At 47.1% G+C, this 21,068-nt stretch overlaps 1 protein-coding gene across 5 annotated transcripts in view; it reads left to right on the top strand.

The window, feature by feature from the left end:
* Positions 1-21,068, top strand: part of LOC132406278 (traf2 and NCK-interacting protein kinase-like) — a 268,579-nt gene that overhangs the window by 192,382 nt on the left and 55,129 nt on the right. For 3 of the 5 annotated variants that reach the window (XR_009516121.1, XM_059991697.1, XM_059991731.1), the window contains 4 exons: positions 1,120-1,287; positions 5,581-5,683; positions 7,124-7,294; positions 12,246-12,389. Coding sequence is in view for 4 of the 5 variants with exons in the window: in XM_059991697.1 (XP_059847680.1) it covers positions 1,120-1,287; positions 5,581-5,683; positions 7,124-7,294; positions 12,246-12,389 (586 nt within the window). In the remaining variant the exon portion in view is untranslated. Of the gene's footprint in view, positions 1-1,119; positions 1,288-5,580; positions 5,684-7,123; positions 7,295-12,245; positions 12,390-13,473; positions 14,172-21,068 lie in introns of those variants that run through there. The other 2 variants (XM_059991721.1, XM_059991712.1) reach the window with 2 other exon arrangements.

Raw genomic sequence — 21,068 nt, 5'->3', positions numbered from 1 at the left:
GACAGAAGCTATCGGGAAGCCCCTCGTGACTGCTGTCCTGTGGGGGGGGGGTCCACCTTCTGCTGCCCTGAACCTAATCTGTTATCATGAATATTAACAGCTCTGACAACTGTAATTATTCAGCAACCTCCCTGCCTCCCCCACTTCATTTGGTCCAACATCCACTCTCCCCTTTGGGTGGTGAGTTCATTGGTGAATAGCTAGCTAATCAGATGACAGAGTTTTATTCCTTCCTATTGGCCGTTGGAAGAGCAAAGGCCTAGTGTGGGTAGGACGAATCCAAGGGGCCGAGCATCCAGAGCTGGTGGTTCTCCCACTTCCCCATCCCAGTGTACACTGACATCTGCTGCTTCGTTCTGCATAGCTGGAGTCATAGAACACTACAGCACAGAAGTCCGACCTGCATCTGGAACATTGCCCTGCATACCCTCCCATCCACGTATACATCTAACCTCACGTCTTGGTTAGCGTAACGCTGTCTCAGGGCCAGCTGCAAGATCGGGCTTCGATTCCCACTGTTGTCTGTAAGGAGTTTGTACGGCCTCCTCGTGAACGTGTGGTTTCCCCCTGGGTGCTCCAGTGTCCCCCCGCATTCCAAAGACGTAGGAGCTGGGGTTAGTGAGTGTGGACGTGCTGTCTTGGCACCGGAAGCACTAGGGGACCACTTTGCACAGTCCTTACTGATTTGACTTGACACAAACGACACATTTCGCTGTGAATTTCCATGTAGCTGAAAAAGCTAATCTTTCAATGTTGCAATCAACCCTGCACCCCTGCTTCTGCTGGCAACTCATTCTACACTGTCACCAGCCTCTGGGTGAAGACAAGTTCCCCTATCACCTTTAACCTATGATCTCTGGTATCACCCAGCCTTGCATTACCCAATCTACCTCTCATAATTTTGTATGCCTCTATCAATCTCCCCTCATTCTCTTATGCTCCAGGGAATAAAATCCTAACCTATTCGACCTTTCCCTCTAACTCAAGTCTGCAGACCAGGGAAGAAGGGGAGGGGTGACACTGCTAGCTTGGGTGCTGGTATCTGGCATTATGCACTTCCCCTGTCTGCCTGTCTGCCTCTCCCTCTATCTATCTATCTGCCTCTCTGTGTCTCTGCAGACTTCTGGTGAGAGAACGCGGACTGGTCATGCTGACAGTAATGGCTTTGCCAGCCAAACCAATCTGCCCGATCTGGTGCAGCAGAGCCAGTCTCCTGCCACTACACCGACCGAGGCGGCGGGCCGGACCTCCTCTCAGCTCGCGCAGGAACAGGACTCGGCCGCTGGGGTAGGTGCAGGAGTTGCCGGGAGGGTATCTCCGGGGGGGGCGGGGTAAGAACCCCTTTCACCCAGATCCCTGATCTCACTCAGTAAATGCTTACACGGGTCCCTCCTCGCCCCACTGAGTTAGCTTGTTACACTGACAAGACTGCCCTTACAAAGAGCTAGCACAGCACACAATGGGCTGAACGTCCTCCTTCTCTGCTGTTACTCTGATTCTGTCAAGGGTCATGGAGAACTATTCTCTTCACCAATTTAAAGTCTGGTGACTTCTGTCCAAAGAGTTAAAGGTCAGCTTTATTTGTCAGTTGTACATCGAAGTGTTCAGTGAAAAGCATCTTTTGTGTCAATGGTCAGCGTCGTCTGTAGATTGTGCTGGGGCATCATGCTTACAGTGCCAACAGAGCATTTCTGTGACTTATTAATCCTAACCCTTGCACCTTAGGATTGTGGGAGGAAACTGGAGCACCAGGAAGAAACCTACGCGGTCACTGGGATCTGTAGAAACTCCTTCCGGGCAGCGGTCTGAATTGAACCTGGGTCACCAGCACTGCAAAGCTGTGCCGCCACCAGACCCGTCCAGTAGCTCCAGCAGGAATTGCGTTGGTCCAGGAAGGACACTGATCCTTCTGTTCCCCTTGCACATCCCCTGCCCGATGACTGCTGAGTTACCAAGTTATTTTGGTCATTCCCAGGATGTTGTTTCGGCATGAAGTTTGTTGGTTGCCGTCGGCAATCGGTGTCCGGTTGGGGCAGAGGGAGGAGGATTCATCATTAGATATGTGTCAGAGGAGCATGGGGGCAGGAAAGAACAATCCAGGTAGGAAGAAAGGAGTTGTCAACACTGCCACTCAGAAAGGGCAGGTCCAATCCAGTTATTGAAGTTTTTAAGCATGACGCTATTACGGTTTGAGGTATAAGAGTTCAGAATTCAACTCCTGCTGCTGATCGTATGTTCTGCCCGTGGTCAGATGTGCTTCTTCCAGAGTCTCCGGTCTCCCCCCACAGTCCAAAGATGTACGGGTTTGTTGGCTACTTGGTCATCGTAAATTGTCCTGGGATCAGGTGGGTTACTGGGCAGTGTGGCTCGTTGGGTCAGAAGGGCTTGTTCTGTGCTGTATTTCTAAATAAGTACATAGATAGATAAATAGGTAAGTAATGACCGATAAACAAACCATCCTCACCCACAGTCTCCACACGCATGCTCGCCCATTCCATTCCATTGCCACAGACTCACCAGCGGATGCCTGTGCCTACAAATTATTTTATATTGAGATAGAGTGTGGAGCGGCCCCTTCCCCCACCGAGCCACGAGGCTCTCCTCTTTAACCCCAGCCCAACCACAGGACACTTAACCTACAACCAGTACGGCTTTGGACTGTGGGAGGAAACTAGAGCACCCGGACATGGTCACAGGGAGAACGCATGAACTCCTTACAGACAGCACCAGAATTAAACTCCAAATTCTGACAGCCCGAGCTGTAATAGCCGTGCGCCAACTACCACGCGACCACAGCATTGCTCTTGGTGACAACATCAAAAAATAAATCAGCCACAGTCTCCTGCACTGCCAGGCAGAGGTGACCTACCCCCTACAGGAACAGCACCTCATATTCTGTCTGGGTAGCCTTCAACCTCAGAACATGAGCATCAATTTCTCTAACTTCCCCTCCCCTCCCAACTCTGTCCCTCAGTTGTTTTCTCTTCCTCTGCCCCATCACCCTTTCTGCCCCCTTCCTCTGCCCCATCCCTTTCAACCTCTTCCTCTGCACCATCCCTTTCAACCTCTTCCTCTGCACCATCACCCTTTCTGCCCCTTCCTCTGCCCCATCCCTTTCAGCCTCTTCCTCTGCCCCATCCCTTTCAGCCTCTTCCTCTGCCCCATCCCTTTCAACCTCTTCCTCTGCACCATCACCCTTTCTGCCCCTTCCTCTGCCCCATCCCTTTCAACCTCTTCCTCTGTCCCATCCCTTTCAACCACTTCCTCTGCACCATCACCCTTTCTGCCGCTTCCTCTGCCCCATCTCTTTCAGCCTCTTCCTCTGCCCCATCCCTTTCAACCTCTTCCTCTGCCCCATCACCCTTTCTGCCCCCTTCCTCTGCACCATCACCCTTTCTGCCCCCTTCTGCCCCATCCCTTTCAACCTCTTCCTCTGCCCCATCACCCTTTCTGCCCCCCGTCCTCTGCTCCATCCTTCAACCACTTCCTCTGCCCCATCACCCTTTCTGCCCCCTTCCTCTGCCCCATCCCTTTCAACCTCTTCCTCTGCCCATCACCAACATACTTTACCTTCTTTATTCCATATTCACTGTCCTGTCCTATCAAATTCAATTTCCTTCAGCCCTCTGTCACTTCCACCTATCAACTCCCAGATTGTTTCATCATTCCCATTCTCCCACCCCCCCTCACCTCTTCCCTCCCCTCCAAATTTTGCCCTCCTTCCCATCACCTGGATCCAATCTCTCCCCCAGCACCCAATCAGATTCCTTCTCTACCATCTAACCCAATCCCTAACTCATTGACCAACCAATCCCTCCCCCACCGTCCAATCGGATCTCTCTTCCATCTTCCAATCCAGTCTCTTCACCTATCACCCAATCTGATCCCTCCTCTCATTGTCCAATCCAGTAACACCACCATCGTTCAATCAGATCCCTTTCCCACCACCCAATTCATCTTTCCCTCAAAGTCCAATCTGGTCCCTCCCCCAACATCCAATCCAGTCTCTGCCTCACTACCCAGCCAGATGTCTCCTCACCTTCCAATTCAATTCCTCCTCCCACTGTCCAATCAGATCCCTCACACACTCACCACCTGAACCCTCTCCTCTCTCAGTCCCCACACATTTATCCATTGTTTTGCTCCAGAGTTGATTAGCACAGTGCCCTCGTCAACCTTCTAACTTGTATCTGTGGTTAACCCAAGCCGCTCTAAAATTCTCCTGCTCCATGACCAACCACACCAAGCCCCCCCACTCCATCGTCCTATTCCTGGTGTTTCCCATAGTCGTCACATTGCCTCAGCTGCTAGGGAGTACAGGTCCCCAACTCTCCAGTGCCCTCCTCCCCATCATCTCCCAATTCCAGTTTCCAGGGACCTGGTGACTGGTCCTGAGTATCTTCAGCTCTCCTTTACACCGTCCTCAATGGCCAAGCCTCCATTCCCCCATTCTAACATCTCCTGACGTGGGATCTGGTATCAGCTCTACGTGGGCCCTTGAGAGGTTGTGCTCCATCAACGATTTAATATAAGTTCAAGTTTATTGACGTTGAACCGCGGTGGTGTCGTGGTTCCTCCAAGAGGACTGCAAACTTGTCGTGGTTTGGAGGCTTGCGTACCTCAATGACCTGGAGAGCTCTGTTGGCTGGAGTCAGAGCTTGGTATTTGTACTCTTAATAGGATCACTCATGACAAACAGGTCAAAGGGTAGAGGCCAGGCTAAGTGTGGTCCACCAGTCCTGCAGGTTCAGGGGTTCAGCTCAGGGCTAACAACCCTGACTAGTGAAACAAAACTGCTACAGAAACACCAATGAAGAGTCCTTCTGTATGGCCACGGAAAGAAAGAGATGGAGGACCTTCATTGTGCCCTAAATGCCAGTGGCATAAAGGGCAGTAGGTAAAAAAAGAGGGGCAGCTTGCATGACTCCATTACAGCATGAGTTCAATTCCAGCGTTCTCTGTATGAAAGTTCCGATTTCCTCCCGTGTCCACCTCCAGGTGTTCCATTTTCAAAGATGTACCAGTTAGTAGGTTAGCTGGTCGTTACAAATCGTCCCGTGATTAGGCGAGGGTTAAATAAGTAGGTTGCTGTGCAGTGCGGCTCGTTGGGTTGGAAGGCCTGTTCCGCACGATATCTTAAATAAAATACACAGCTAAACAAAACAGTGTTCATCACAGACAAGGTGCAAATCACAGTACGTACAGTCACACACAGTACGAATTCAACCATACACGTGTACACAGCTAAACGAAACATCGACCCTCAAGGACAAGGTGCGAATCGTGGTATAGATTATCACTTACAGCACAGAAAATAATATTAATGAAATAATATTAAGAGATTAAAATGAAGTATTCTGTAGATGTATAAATTGACATATTTGGAAATCCTGTTTTGAAGAAGGGTCTCAGCCTAAAACGATGACTGTTTACTTCTCTGCATAGATGCTGCCTGACCTGTTGAGTTTCTCCAGCATTTTGTGTCTGTTGCACCTTTTGTTTATGAACAGAAGTAGGGTGTAAGCCCCGCTCCTTTGGGGGGTGTAATCCGTGGTGTGATGGGGTGTATTTCTCTTGCAGTATGGCAGAGGAACGGGCACAAAGTCATCATTCACCCCATTTGTGGACCCCAGGGTATTTCAGACTTCACCTAGTGGAAGTGAGGAAGACTCCTCAGCGGCCGGTGAGTGATGCGGTTCACGTCTCGGTCATCGGCAGGAACTCCCCTGAGATCCAAGATACAAGTTTATGTGTCATGCGCACATTCAAGTTCACGTTTAATTCTCATTCAACCGTACACGGATATAGGTAATGAAACAACATTTCTCCGGGGCCAGCAGGACACAGCACACTGCACAGAGCGTACAGCACAAATAGCACACCTGGGTACGGTTTCAGAAAAACATACAGTCGCAAGGAAAAAGATGATATAGCCCAAGTCCCTGAGTGTCGTAACTGGGATGGCATAGCGCGTCCTGGTCCAGCTTGCTCTGAGTGAACACTGGAAGGCAGAGCTCAGTGAACGTCAGAGGTCAGCGTAGACAGAATACCAGAGGCGTTGAAACACGCAGTTTAGTCACTGATGTTAAGTGTGAGGTTATTGTTGCAACACTACTCAACCAGCCAATATCAAAATCATCTGAATTTATTGTTCCCTGAGCAAGTTCTTGAATGCACGGGGCAATGAAAAACTTGCTTGCCATAGCATCACAGGCGTGCAGCCTCCCCGTCAGTTCGTACACCGACTCTGAGTGTTGCATGAAGGTGAACCTGCATGAAGGTCCTGCACACAGCCATTCGCCCTGGACTCACCCTTCATTTGACCTTCCAAGGTGAACCACTTCACGCTTTTCCCCATTGGACTCCATCTGCCACTCCTCAGCCCAGCTCCGAATCCTGTCAATGTCCCTTTGAAGCAAGCCACCTTCTACACTGCACACACCGCCACTGACCGTCGTGTCAACTGCCAACTTACTAACCCACATTCCACCTGCTAGTCCAAGTCATTTGTAAAAAAAATCACAAGGAGAAGGGAATCCCTTCCCAGCTCTCTGTGGAACACCAGTGATCATCGACCTCCAGGCAGAATGCGTCCCATCCCTCTGCCTTCTGTGGGAAAGCCATTTCTTAATCAATGCAGCTAAATTTTCCGGATCCCATGCCTCCTGACTTTCGGAATGAGCTGACCATGGAATAGAACAGAGGAGAATTTTATTGCCATTGTTCAAGACAAGTGATTGTGGTGCTACACCACTCCGTGCAGAACAGATATTTTGTACAGCATGGAGTATGACTTAACTTTTAAAAATCCCATATTTACATCCAATGAGTGACTTCAATAGTCCAGAACATTCAAAGGCTATTGGCAAGCTGGAATTGAGAATGATCATGAGAAACTCGTAGAAAAGCTTGCTGACTTCCATATTTACCACATCCACTGCTCCACCTTCATCAGTTTGCAGAGCTGTGGATAATCAGAAAGTTGAAGGGACTGATTGGATGTCTGGCAGAGGTTTCGATTGCACTCAGAGTGACAGTGTGCTGGGTGAAAGAGGGGTAGCTGGGTTTCGATCCTGCCTGTCTCCACGGACCTGTGCTCAGACTGCCCCTTACATTCCTGCAGTGATCTTCTCCGCTGAGATGCTACGGCAGGAGCAGGCGAAGCTGAACGAAGTCCGGAAAATCTCTGTTGTCAACGTCAACCCCACCAACATCCGGCCTCACAGTGACACGCCCGAGATTCGCAAGTACAAGAAACGGTTTAACTCAGAGATTCTATGTGCCGCACTATGGGGTGAGTCCCTGCGTCTGTCTCGGTTGCACACCACTGACCGCCCGTCCGTCTCCGAGACACACCACTGACCGCCCGCCCGTCTCCGAGACACACCACTGACCGCCCGTCCATCTCCGAGACACACCACTGACCGCCCGTCAGTCTCCGAGTCACACCACTGACCGCCCGTCCTCTCCGAGACACACCACTGACCGCCCGTCCGTCTCCGAGACACACCACTGACCGCCCATCCGTCTCCGAGACACACCACTGACCGCCCGTCAGTCTCCAAGTCACACCACTGACCACCCGTCCGTCTCCGAGACACACCACTGATCACCCATCCGTCTCCGAGACACACCACTGACCGCCCGCTCCGAGACACACCACTGACCACGCATTCATCTCTGTAACACATACTGACCGCCCGTCCATCTCCGAGACACACCACTGACCGCCCGTCTGTCTCCGAGACACACCACTGACCGCCCGTCCGTCTCCGAGACACACCACTGACCGCCCGTCTCCGAGACACACCACTGACCGCCTGTCCATCTCCGAGACACACCACTGACCGCCTGTCCGTCTCTGAGACACACCACTGACCGCCCGTCAGTCTCCAAGTCACACCACTGACCACCCGTCCGTCTCCGAGACACACCACTGACCGCCCGTCTCCGAGACACACCACTGACCACCCGTCCGTCTCTGAGACACACCACTGACCGCCCGCTCTGAGACACACCACTGACCACCCGTCCGTCTCCGAGACACACCACTGACCGCCCGTCAGTCTCCGAGTCACACCACTGACCGCCCGTCCGTCCCCGAGACACACCACTGACCGCCCATCCGTCTCCGAGACACACCACTGACCGCCCGCCGTTTCCGAGACACACTACTGACCACCCGTCCGTCCCCGAGACACACCACTGACCGCCCATCCGTCTCCGAGACACACCACTGACCGCCCGCCGTCTCCGAGACACACCACTGACCACCCGTCAGTCTCCGAGACACACCACTGACCGCCCGTCAGTCTCTGAGTCACACCACTGACCGCCCGCCCGTCTCCGAGACACACCACTGACCGCCCGCCCGCCCGTCTCCGAGACGCACCACTGACTGCCCGTCCGTCTCCGAGACGCACCACTGACCACCCGTCAGTCTCCGAGACACACCACTGACCGCCCGTCCGTCTCCGAGACACACCACTGACCGCCCGCCCGTCTCCGAGACACACCACTGACCGCTCGCCCGTCTCCGAGACACACCACTGACCACCCGCCTGTCTCCGAGACACACCACTGACCGCCCGCCGTCTCCGAGACACACTACTGACCACCCGTCCTCTCCGAGACACACTACTGACCACCCGTCCGTCTCCGAGACACACCACTGACCACCCGTCTCTGAGACACACCACTGACCACCCGTCCTCTCCGAGACACACCACTGACCGCCCGTCCGTCTCCGAGACGCACCACTGACCGCCCGTCCGTCTCCGAGACACACCACTGACCACCCGTCCTCTCCGAGATGCACCACTGACCGCCCGTCCGTCTCCGGAACACACTATCGACCACTGGCCCGCCTCCAAACCTCTGACACTGATACCCCCGAACTCCAAGCCCATGCCAGGGGCTGCTCACCAATCCTCCTGCCCATCATCAGGAAGGCACCAGTGGGCAAGTGGGTACGGGGCCCCAATTTTCAGGATTGGCTCTAGTATCTCCGGGGTCGCTGTTCTCAGTCCGTCTGGGATGGGGGTGAGGGAGTACTGGTGCCACCAGATGCCCCTTGTGCCCACCCCTCATCGACTGTCCGGCTGGAACAGGGGTGAGGGAGTAAATGCTGCCACCGAATGCCCCTGTTCTGTGTACAGTCATCGCCCAGAATGAGGTAAATATCTAAAATAACTGGGTCCCGAACACTCGAACTCCAGCACTCAAGGTTTGTATTCATTTCCCGTGTGCACGACAAGAACAGCATTGACCCTTGTCACCCACACTGTTCTGGTTTCAACAGAAAGCTCCTGTTTGTGTCTAGAATTAATTGGCTTATCAGTTGCAAATGTTGATTATTGTAAGCGGTATATGTTTGAATTCCGAACGTGCAAGACCAATTGGCATTGACAATGGGGGTGCTGAAGTCAACCGAAACTTCGAGCAGACAGCCGATGATATTTTGAAGTTATTAAAGACAATGGCTGTTGGTATGTTTCACATCCTTTGGGCAGCAGCCCCTGTAGTAAAGGGACGCCATTCTAGAAAAGAGCCCTCACGCACCTGGCTTGGCTAGTAAATAATAATAATAAATAAGTAAGCAATAAATTTCGAGAACATGAGCTGAAATTGTGGAAACAGTTCAGTGATGGGGCGAGAGTGAAGTTATCCCCTCTGGTTTGGGAGCCTGATGGTTGAGGGGCAGTAACTGTTCCTCAGCCTGGTGGTGTGAGTCCTGAGGCTCCTGTACCTGCTTCCTGATGGCTGCAGTGAGAAGAGAGAATGGCCTGGATGGTGGAGGCTGCTTTCCTGTAACAATGCTCCATTCAGTCGTCGTACAATAAAGGGGTAGAAGTTGTCCTTGAGCCTGGTGGCATGAGCTTTCGGGCTTCTGAATCTTCTGCCCGCTGGAAGTGGGGGGAGGAAAAGAACGTCCGGGGTGGATATGGGCTTTGGTCATACTGGCTGCTTTACCGAGCAAGTGAGAAGTGTAGACAGAGGGGAGGGGAGGCTGGTTTCTGCGATGTGCAGAGCTGTGCCCACAACTCTCCGCACCTTCTGGCAGTCACAGGCAGAGCAGTTGCCCTACCACTCCGGATAGGATGCTTTCGATGCTGCGTTGGTAAAAAGCTGGGCAAGGGGCGAAGTGATCCACGGAATCGTTTAACATCACTGGCATGCGTTGTGTTATTTATTGTTATGCAGCAACACATTGCAATGATAAAACTAAATTACAGTAGGAAGTGCATATGTATTTTTAAAAAGTTAAATAAATAGTGCAAAAAGAGGAAAAAAGAACAAGTAGTGAGATGGTGTTCTTGGGTTCATTGTCCATTCAGAAATCTGATGGCAGAGGGGAAGAAGCTGTTCCTGTATCGTTGAGTGTGTCTTTAGGCTCCTGAACCTCCTCCTCGATAGTAGCAATAAGAAGAGCAGACATTTTGGAAAATGTGGGTCCTTAATGATGGATGCCACCTTTTTGAGATATCACTGCTTGAAGATGCCCTCGACGCTGGGGAGCTGGTGCCCATGATGGAGCTGGCTGAATTTACAAATTACTGCAGTTGTTCCGATCCTGTGCAGTTCCACCCGCCCACTCCCACACGAGACGGTGATGCAGCCAGTTAGAATGCTCTCAATGGTGCACGTGTAGAAATTTGCCAGAGTCTTTGATGGCAAACCGCCTCAGCCAAGTGTCCTGAGGAGGCAGAGATACCGGTGAGGGTTTTTGCCATGACATCTACATGTTTGAACGAGGGCAGGCTGTTGGTGATATTCACTCCTTTTCCACTGAGGCCCTGCCTGAATCAGCCACTGAGACGTGTGTGTACGCTGCCCTTCCCCATCAGCCACTGAGACGTGTGTATACGCTGTCCTTCCCCATCAGCCACTGAGACGTGTGTGTACGCTGTCCTTCCCCATCCCCCAGAGACGTGTGTATACGCTGTCCTTCCCCATCCCCCACTGAGACGTGTGTATACGCTGTCCTTCCCCATCCCCCACTGAGACGTGTGTATACGCTGTCCTTCCCCGTCAGCCACTGAGACGTGTGTATACGCTGCCCTTCCCCATCCCCCACTGAGACGTGTGTATACGCTGTCCTTCCCCATCCCCCACTGAGACGTGTGTATACGCTGTCCTTCCCCGTCAGCCACTGAGACGTGTGTATACGCTGCCCTTCCCCATCCCCCACTGAGACGTGTGTATACGCTGTCCTTCCCCATCCCCCACTGAGACGTGTGTATACGCTGTCCTTCCCCGTCAGCCACTGAGACGTGTGTATACGCTGTCCTTCCCCATCAGCCACTGAGACGTGTGTATACGCTGCCCTTCCCCATCCCCCACTGAGACGTGTGTATACGCTGCCCTTCCCCATCCCCCACTGAGACGTGTGTATACGCTGTCCTTCCCCATCCCCCACTGAGACGTGTGTATACGCTGTCCTTCCCCATCCCCCACTGAGACGTGTGTATACGCTGTCCTTCCCCGTCAGCCACTGAGACGTGTGTATACGCTGCCCTTCCCCATCCCCCACTGAGACGTGTGTATACGCTGTCCTTCCCCATCCCCCACTGAGACGTGTGTATACGCTGTCCTTCCCCGTCAGCCACTGAGACGTGTGTATACGCTGCCCTTCCCCATCCCCCACTGAGACGTGTGTATACGCTGTCCTTCCCCATCAGCCACTGAGACGTGTGTATATGCTGCCCTTCCCCATCCCCCACTGAGACGTGTGTATACGCTGCCCTTCCCCATCCCCCACTGAGACGTGTGTATACGCTGCCCTTCCCCATCCCCCACTGAGACGTGTGTATATGCTGCCCTTCCCCATCCCCCACTGAGACGTGTATATACGCTGCCCTTCCCCATCCCCCACTGAAACGTGTGTATACGCTGCCCTTCCCCATCCCCCACTGAGACGTGTGTATACGCTGCCCTTCCCCATCCCCCACTGAGACGTGTGTGTACGCTGCCCTTCCCCATCCCCCACTGAGACGTGTGTGTACGCTGTCCTTCCCCATCCCCCACTGGGACGTGTGTGTACGCTGTCCTTCCCCATCCCCCACTGGGACGTGTGTGTACGCTGTCCTTCCCCGTCAGCCACTGAGACGTGTGTATACGCTGCCCTTCCCCATCAGCCGCTGAGATGTGTGTGTACGCAGTCCTTCCCCATCCCCCAGTGAGACGTGTGTATACGCTGCCCTTCCCCATCAGCCACTGAGACGTGTGTGTACAATGCCTTCTAGGCGTCAACCTGCTGGTGGGCACGGAGAACGGTCTGATGCTCCTGGATCGCAGCGGACAGGGAAAAGTCTACAATCTGATTAGTCGAAGACGATTCCACCAGATGGATGTACTGGAGGGGCTCAACATCTTGGTGACTATATCCGGTAAGGGGCGAGTTAGGGATTGAAGGATGTATGGTCTGTGTGCCTCATCCAGCCTTTGAACATAGAACACTACAGCACAGTGCAGGCCCTTCAGAACACAACTTTGAGCCAGTCTTCAAAGTTCAAAGTAAATTTAATATCAAATGACGTATATGTCACCATTTACTATCCTGAGATTCATTATGGACCATAAGGCATTGGAGCAGAATTAGGCCATTCAGCCCATCAATCTGCTCTGCCTTTGGGTCGTGGCGAATCCATTTCCCATTCAACCCCGTTCTCCTGCCTTCTTCCGTAACCTTTCATGGTCTGACTTATCAACCTCTGCCTTAAATCCACCCAATGATCTGGACTCCACAGCCACTTATATAAACTAATTCCACAGATCCACCCTCTGGCTAAAGAGATTCCTCCTCATCTCTCTTCTAAATGGACGTCTCTCTGTTCTGAGGCACTGCCCTCTGGTCCTAGTCTTTCCCTAAAGGAAACATCCTCTCCATATCCACCCTATCAAAGTCTGCCAACATTCGATAGGTTTCAATGTCACACCTCATTCTTCTAAACTAAGGTGAGTTCAGGCCGCGAGCCATCGAATGCTTTTCGTATGACAAGCCCTTCTGTCCCTGAATCATTTTCATGAACCTCCTTTGAACCCTCTCCAATGTCAGCACATCCTTTCTTGGATAAACCGAAAACTGCTCCCGATACTCAAAGTGATGACTCTCCAGTAGCTTATAAAACCTCAGCATTACATCCTTGTTTTTATACTCTAGTCCTCTCAAAATGAATGCTAACATCACATTTGCCTTCTTCACCATGGACTGAACCTGCAAGTTAACCTTTAGGGAATCCTGCACAAGGAATCTCAAGTCCCTTTGCACCTCAGGTTTTTAAATTTTCTCCCCATTTATAAAAGGTCAACCCTTTTACTACTTCTACCAAGATACATGACCACACAGCTCCTGGCACTGTATTCCATCTGCCATTTCTTTACCCACCCATTCTGCTAATCTGTCATTCCTTCTGCAGCCTCTCTACTTCCTCAACACTACCTGCCCCTCCACCTATCTATATTTTCTTACAGGCATTTGCAGTAGAACAAAGAAACAAAATTGAATCAATGAAAAAACTACACACAAAGATAGACAAACCACCAATGTGCAAAAGAAGACAGTCTGTGCAAATACAAAAAAGCAAATAATAAATATAAATACATAATACGGAAAACATGAGCTGTAGAGTCATTGAAAGTGAATCTGTAGGTTGTCAAATCAATTCAAAGTTGAGTTGAGGTTCAAGAGCCTGACGGTTGAGGGGTAATAATTGTTCCTGACCCTGGTGGTGTGGGACCTGATGGTTGAGAGGTAATAATTGTTCCTGACCCTGGTGGTGTGGGACCTGATGGTTGAGGGGTAATAACTGTTCCTGAACCTGGTGGTGTGGGACCTGATGGTTGAGGGGTAATAACTGTTCCTGAACCTGGTGGTGTGGGACCTGATGGTTGAAGGGTAATAACTTCCTGAACCTGGTAGTGTGGGACCTGATGGTTGAGGGGTAATAACTGTTCCTGAACCTGGTGGTGTGAGACCTGATGGTTGAGGGGTAATAACTTCCTGAACCTGGTGGTGTGGGACCTGATGGTTGAGGGGTAATAACTTCCTGAACCTGGTGGTGTGGGACCTGATGGTTGAGGGGTAATAACTGTTCCTGAACCTGGTGGTGTGAGACCTGATGGTTGAGGAGTAATAACTGTTCTTGGACCTGTTGGTGTGGAACCTGATGGTTGAGGGGTAATAACTGTTCCTGAACCTGGTGGTGTGAGACCTGATGGTTGAGGAGTAATAACTGTTCTTGGACCTGTTGGTGTGGAACCTGATGGTTGAGGGGTAATAACTGTCCCTGAACCTGGTGGTGTGAGACCTGATGGTTGAGGGGTAAATCCTGTTCCTGACCCTGGTGGTGTGGGACCTGATGGTTGAGGGCTAATAACTTCCTCAACCTGGTGGTGTGGGACCTGATGGTTGAGGGGTAATAACTGTTCCTGAACCTGGTGGTGTCAGACCTGATGGTTGAGGGGTAATAACTTCCTGAACCTGGTGGTGTGGGACCTGATGGTTGAGGGGTAATAACTTCCTGAACCTGGTGGTGTGAGACCTGATGGTTGAGGGGTAATAACTTCCTGACCCTGGTGGTGTGGGACCTGATGGTTGAGGGGTAATAACTTCCTGAACCTGGTGGTGTGAGACCTGATGGTTGAGGGGTAATAACTTCCTGAACCTGGTGGTGTGGGACCTGATGGTTGAAGGGTAATAACTTCCTGAACCTGGTAGTGTGGGACCTGATGGTTGAGGGGTAATAACTTCCTGAACCTGGTGGTGTGGGACCTGATGGTTGAGGGGTAATAACTTCCTGAACCTGGTGGTGTGGGACCTGATGGTTGAGGGGTAATAACTGTTCTTGGACCTGTTGGTGTGGAACCTGATGGCTGAGGGGTAATGACTGTTCCTGAACCTGGTGGTGTGAGACCTGATGGTTGAGGGGTAAATCCTGTTCCTGACCCTGGTGGTGTGGGACCTGATGGTTGAGGGGTAATAACTGTTCCTGAACCTGGTGGTGTCAGACCTGATGGTTGAGGGGTAATAACTTCCTGAACCTGGTGGTGTGGGACCTGATGGTTGAGGGGTAATAACTTCCTGAACCTGGTGGTGTGAGACCTGATGGTTGAGGGGTAATAACTTCCTGACCCTGGTGGTGTGGGACCTGATGGTTGAGGGGTAATAACTGTTCCTGAACCTGGTGGTGTGAGACCTGATGGTTGAGGGGTAATAACTGTTCCTGAACCTGGTGGTGTGGGACCTGATGGTTGAGGGGTAATAACTGTTCTTGGACCTGTTGGTGTGGAACCTGATGGCTGAGGGGTAATGACTGTTTCTGAACCTGGTGGTGTGAGACCTGATGGTTGAGGGGTAAATCCTGTTCCTGACCCTGGTGGTGTGGGACCTGATGGTTGAGGGGTAATAACTTCCTCAACCTGGTGGTGTGGGACCTGATGGTAGAGGGGTAATAACTGTTCCTGAACCTGGTGGTGTCAGACCTGATGGTTGAGGGGTAATAACTGTTCCTGAAACTGGTGGTTTAGGGGTAATAACTTCCTGAACCTGGTGATGTGGGACCTGATGGTTGAGGGGTAATAACTGTTCCTGAACCTGGTGGTGTGAGCCCTGATGGTTGAGGAGTAATAACTGTTCATGGACCTGTTGGTGTGGAACCTGATGGTTGAGGGGTAATAACTGTTCCTGAACCTGGTGGTGTGGACCCTGATGGTTGAGGGGTAATAACTGGTCCTGAACCTGGTGGTGTGGGACCTGAGGCTCTTGTACCTCCTTCCTGATGGTTGTAGGGTAATAACTGTTCCTGAACCTGGTGGTGTAGACCCTGATCGTTGAGGAGTAATAACTGTTCCTGAACCTGGTGGTGTGGGACCTGATGGTTGAGGGGTAATAACTGTTCCTGAACCTGGTGGTGTGAGACCTGATGGTTGAGGAGTTTTAACTGTTCCTGAACCTGGTGGTGTGGGACCTGATGGTTGAGGGGTAGTAACTGTTCCTGGACCTGTTGGTGTGGAACCTTATGGTTGAGGGGTAATAACTATTCTTGAACCTGGTGGTGTGGGACCTGATGGTTGTGGGTTAATAACAGTTCATAAACCTTCATGAAGGTAGTTGTGAGAAGAGAGGAAAGAGGACCTGAATGGTTGGTTTTCTTGATGATGGGGTTCCTTGTAGGATTTTCCATTCCTGGGCTTTGATGTTTCCATATCAGGTTGTGGTACAACCCGTTAAGATACTCTTCATAGTGCATTGATAGAATTGTGTCAAAGGTTTGGATGACATGCCGAATCTGCCCAAACTTCTAAGAAATTATGAAAAGAGATAGATCTAAATATGTAAAGAGTTAGGTCTGGTCTGCAGGTTGAAAGGCCAATTTTGATGGTATCAGAAGTGATCTGGCAAGTGTGGATTGGGACGGGCTGTTTTCTGGCAAAGGTTTACTTGGAAAGTGGGAGGCCTTCAAAAAACAAACTTGTTGCTTTTGTGAGAAATCATACCTTTCTGACGAGCTAATCGAATTAAAAGCTCTTTCTCCCGAGGATAATGGAGACGGACAATCACAACTCGTGGCTTGTCTTTCGCAGCCGAAAATCTCGAAACTCTGTGGGCACGATCAATAGTAGGTTTAACCCGCAAAGCGTCCTCACCACAAATTTCCCACAATAAATTAGAGAAATATTCAGTTAAGTCACCAGACTCAAGATTTTCGGGAAATCCAATAATACGCAAATTCTGTCTGCGAGACCGGTTTTCAGGATCGGTGATTTTAAACTTATACTGCTCCACTATTTTAGCGGTCGATCGTACCTTCTCCTCCAAAGTTTCGATTGTACGTATTTTTTCACAAATTATCTTGTCAAGAGCCGCAAACTTTTCTTCATGGCGTTCAATAACTGCTGCCTGCGATTGAAGCTTGATATCAAATGATTTATCGACTTCTTCAAGCTCCGATATTTTCGCAGTAAGTTTGTTTTCCAGACTTGCAAGTTTAGTATCCAGTTTAGTATCCAGAAGATTGGAGATTGCATCGAGGGTTATAGGGTCTTCAGACGATTTCTTAGGTACAGACATTTTAAGTTTGAAAAAATTAAATCCAGTGTTATTTTTAAAAAGAAAAATAAATCATAGATATCAACCCTTATGATTAAGTACGAAAAGATTTGATTAAAGGGTGATTATAGCTTAAAAAATGAAGAGCGCCTAAAAGGCAGATGTCTACGTCGCCATCTTGAAACTCCACTTGAAATTTCAATGGTTATCCTTTTTTTTATTAATGATTTTTTGCTTTTTTATATTATTTTTTCATTTTGATTGATATATATTCTTTTTGTTTACAACCCTGTATTTATATCTGGGTGTTATATAGTTTCTCTTTTTTTTCTTTTCATGAAGTCGCCATCTTGAAAATGGGGCTAATATTAGTGTTAGTTTGTGTGCCTGCCGCTTGGCTTTTTTCCGTGGGGTTGGGGGAGGGGGTAGGGATCTTCTTTCACGCTTTTGCTTTTTATTTTTTTGCTTTTAGTTTATGAGCCGACTTTAAATTATTAATATTGTTGAGGTGTCATGTTCTCCGGTTGCTCCTGAATCATTTTTCCTTCTTCCTGATTTATGGGTTATGTGTCTTTTTAACCTTTTATGATATACACAATTAATATTGGCATGATGGATAAGTCTGTTAACTTTATCTCTTGGAATACTAATGGTTTAAATCATCCGATTAAATGTAAAAAAATATTTAAAGTATTCCATAGACTAAATGCTAATATTATTTTTGCACAGGAGACCCATATTAGGAGGGAGGATAATCAACGCTTCTTTAGGTTCTGAAAAGGTCAACAATTCCACTCAAATTCTACTGCCAAAATTAGGGGTGTGTCTATTTTTATAGACCCTTCAATTTCGTTTACACATCATGAAATTATCTCTGATCCACAGGGCAGATTTTTGTTGATAACTGGTTCACTTTTTAATCGAAAAGTGGTTCTAGTTAATATTTATGCTCCAAACTTTGACTGCCCTGAATTTTTTAAATGTTTATTTACTTCCCTTCCTAATCTTAATGAATATATGTTGATAATGGGTGGAGATTTCAATGGATAGATCTAAACCTATTCGAATTCTTCCGAATAGATCAGTCTCACTTATTAATTCTTTTATGGTTGATTCGGGAATTACTGAAATATGGTGGTTTTTGAACACTAAAGATAAAGAATTTTCATTTTTTTCACATGTATATCACAGTTATTCTAAAATTGATTATTTTCTTATTGATCATCGTTTATTAACAGATGTTATTGATTGTAAATATGATTCTATTACTATTTCGGATCATGCACCTTTGAAGTTATCTATCAAGATTTCGGACTTTTCTAATAATACTAGATCTTGGAGACTTAACGCTACTTTGCTTCAAGATCCAGAATTCATCACCTACATAAAACAGCAAATTGACTTGTTTTTCTCAACAAACTATACAGAAGAGATTGACAGAGGAATACTTTGGGATTCTTTTAAGCCTTTTATCCATGGAGAAATTATCTCATATTCTGTCGGTAAAAGAAAACAAAGATATTTAGATATTGCTTTATTAGTGGATAAAATTAAAGAAATTGATAAGATTTATTCCGTGACTCCTACCAAAGAACTGTATAAGAGTTGAGCTTCAAATGGAGCATAGCTTATTATTATCTTCTTCAATTGAGAATCAATTAATTAGGACCAGGGCCCAATTTTATATCCATAGTGATGGAACTGGTAAATTATTAGCTAACCAATTAAAAGCTATTTCGACTAAGCGACAAATTATTAAAATTCGTAAACAAGACGGCAATCTGACTACTGATCATAAAGAAATCAATAACACTTTTCAAGATTTTTATAAATCTTTATATCAATCAGAATTTGACGGCGATCTGTCCATGATGGATAACTTTTTTAACAATTTGAATATTCCCAAACTGACAGATGAAGATCGTAGCTTGTTTGATGCTCCTATCTCTTTGGCCGAAATAGGAGAGGCTATCTCATCAATGAATTCAGGGAAAGCTCCTGGTCCTGATGGTTATATTATAGAATTTTTTTAAACTTTTTCTTCTTTGCTTTCCCCTTGGTTATGTGAAATCTTTAATGATGCATTTGTTAAGAAGAGATTACCTCAGTCTTTTTATGAAGCTACTATCTCTCTAATTCTTAAAAAAGATAAGGATCCCACTTTATGTGCATCTTATCGCCCTATATCACTATTAAATGTAGATTCTAAGATTCTTACAAAAATTTTAGCTATTAGGTTAGAAAAGGTATAATCACAGATTATTTCAGAAGACCAAACTGGTTTTATTAGGAATCGGTATTCCTTTTTTAATATTAGAAAATCGATTAATATAATTTATACTTCATTACCCACAATTCCAGAATGTGTTATTTCACTAGATGCTGAAAAAGCCTTTGATAGAGTTGAATGGGTATACTTATTTAACACTTTGAGATATTTTAATTTTAGTCCTAATTTTATATCATGGATCAAACTAATATATCATAAACCTGTTGCTTCTGTTCTTACAAATAATTACAGATCTTCTTTTTTTCAATTATCTCGTAGTACGAGACAAGGTTGTCCCTTAAGTCCTTTATTGTTTAATATTGCATTAGAACCTTTAGCCATTGCTATTCGTGAATCTCCTAATATTTTTGGTATTACCCGTAATGAGAAATTATACAAGTTATCACTTTATGCTGATGACTTGTTGTTATATATTTCTGATCCTGACAGGTCTATTCCCGCTATTTTATCCTTGTTGGCTCAATTTGGTAGTTTTTCTGGTTACAAACTAAACTTGGATAAGAGTGATTTATTCCCTTTAAACGCGCAAACTTTATTGAATGAAAGGACACCATTTAAAGTTGTTGATGATAACTTTATCTATTTAGGTATAAAAATTACTAAGAAATATAAAGATTTATTTACATTGAATTTTCTACCTATGCTTTATCAAATTCAACAACTTACTACAAGATGGTCTCCCTTATCCTTATCATTAGTTGGTCGGATTAATGCTATTAAAATGATGATTCTACCGAAATTTTTATATTTATTTCAAGCTTTACCAATTTTTATTCCTAAATCTTTTTTTGATAACATTGATTCAAAAATTTCTTCATTTGTGTGGCAAAATAAAAATCCTAGGTTAAGTAAAAGGCAATTACAAAAATCTAAAAAAGATGGTGGTTTAGCTTTACCTAACTTTAGATTTTACTATTGGGCGAATAATATTCGTAACTTAATTTATTGGAAATCAGATCTGGATTCACCATTGTGCCCACAGTGGGTAAATTTAGAATGCAATGAGGCACAGGGATATTCTCAATTCTCCGTTCTGGGTTCTTCTCTTTCTGCCGATTTAGTTAAATTCAATAAACAGATATCCAACCCTGTTGTCAAACATACATTACGAATTTGGTTTCAATTTCGTAAATTTTTTACTCTGAAAAACTTTGTTCTTGATAGCCCTATTTTACTTAATTTTTTTTTCAAACCTTCTTTGACAGATCAAGCCTTTAGCATATGGAAAAGGAAAGGTATAAAATGCTTTCATGATCTCTTCTTTGAAGGTAGTTTGATGTCTTTCGACCAACTTTCCAACAAATTTGAGTTACCTAAATCTAACTTTTTTAGATATTTACAAATTAGAAATTTTTTACATAAAATTCTACCATCCTCCCCCAATTCAACTTCAATGGACTTTTTAGGTATGATTTTTACCTTAAATCCCTATCAGAAGGGATTAGTGGCTTTTATTTATAATATGATTATGAAGATACAACCAGAAATATCAGGTAGAATTAAACAAGAATGGGAAAAAGAACTTCAATATAATATATCAATAGAAAAATGGGAAAAAAATTTACAAATGGTTAATTCTTCTTCTATATGTGCTAAGCATGCTTTAATATAATTTAAAATTGTACATAGAGCTCATATGTCTAAAGATAAGCTTGCTCGATTCTATTCTCATATTAACCCTCAATGTGACAGATGTCATTCAGATGTGGCTTCATTGACCCACATGTT

This window comes from Hypanus sabinus, chromosome 2 (assembly GCF_030144855.1).
Source record: "Hypanus sabinus isolate sHypSab1 chromosome 2, sHypSab1.hap1, whole genome shotgun sequence".
Classification (NCBI taxonomy): domain Eukaryota; kingdom Metazoa; phylum Chordata; class Chondrichthyes; order Myliobatiformes; family Dasyatidae; genus Hypanus; species Hypanus sabinus.
This window is presented reverse-complemented; position numbering and strand designations above follow the sequence as displayed.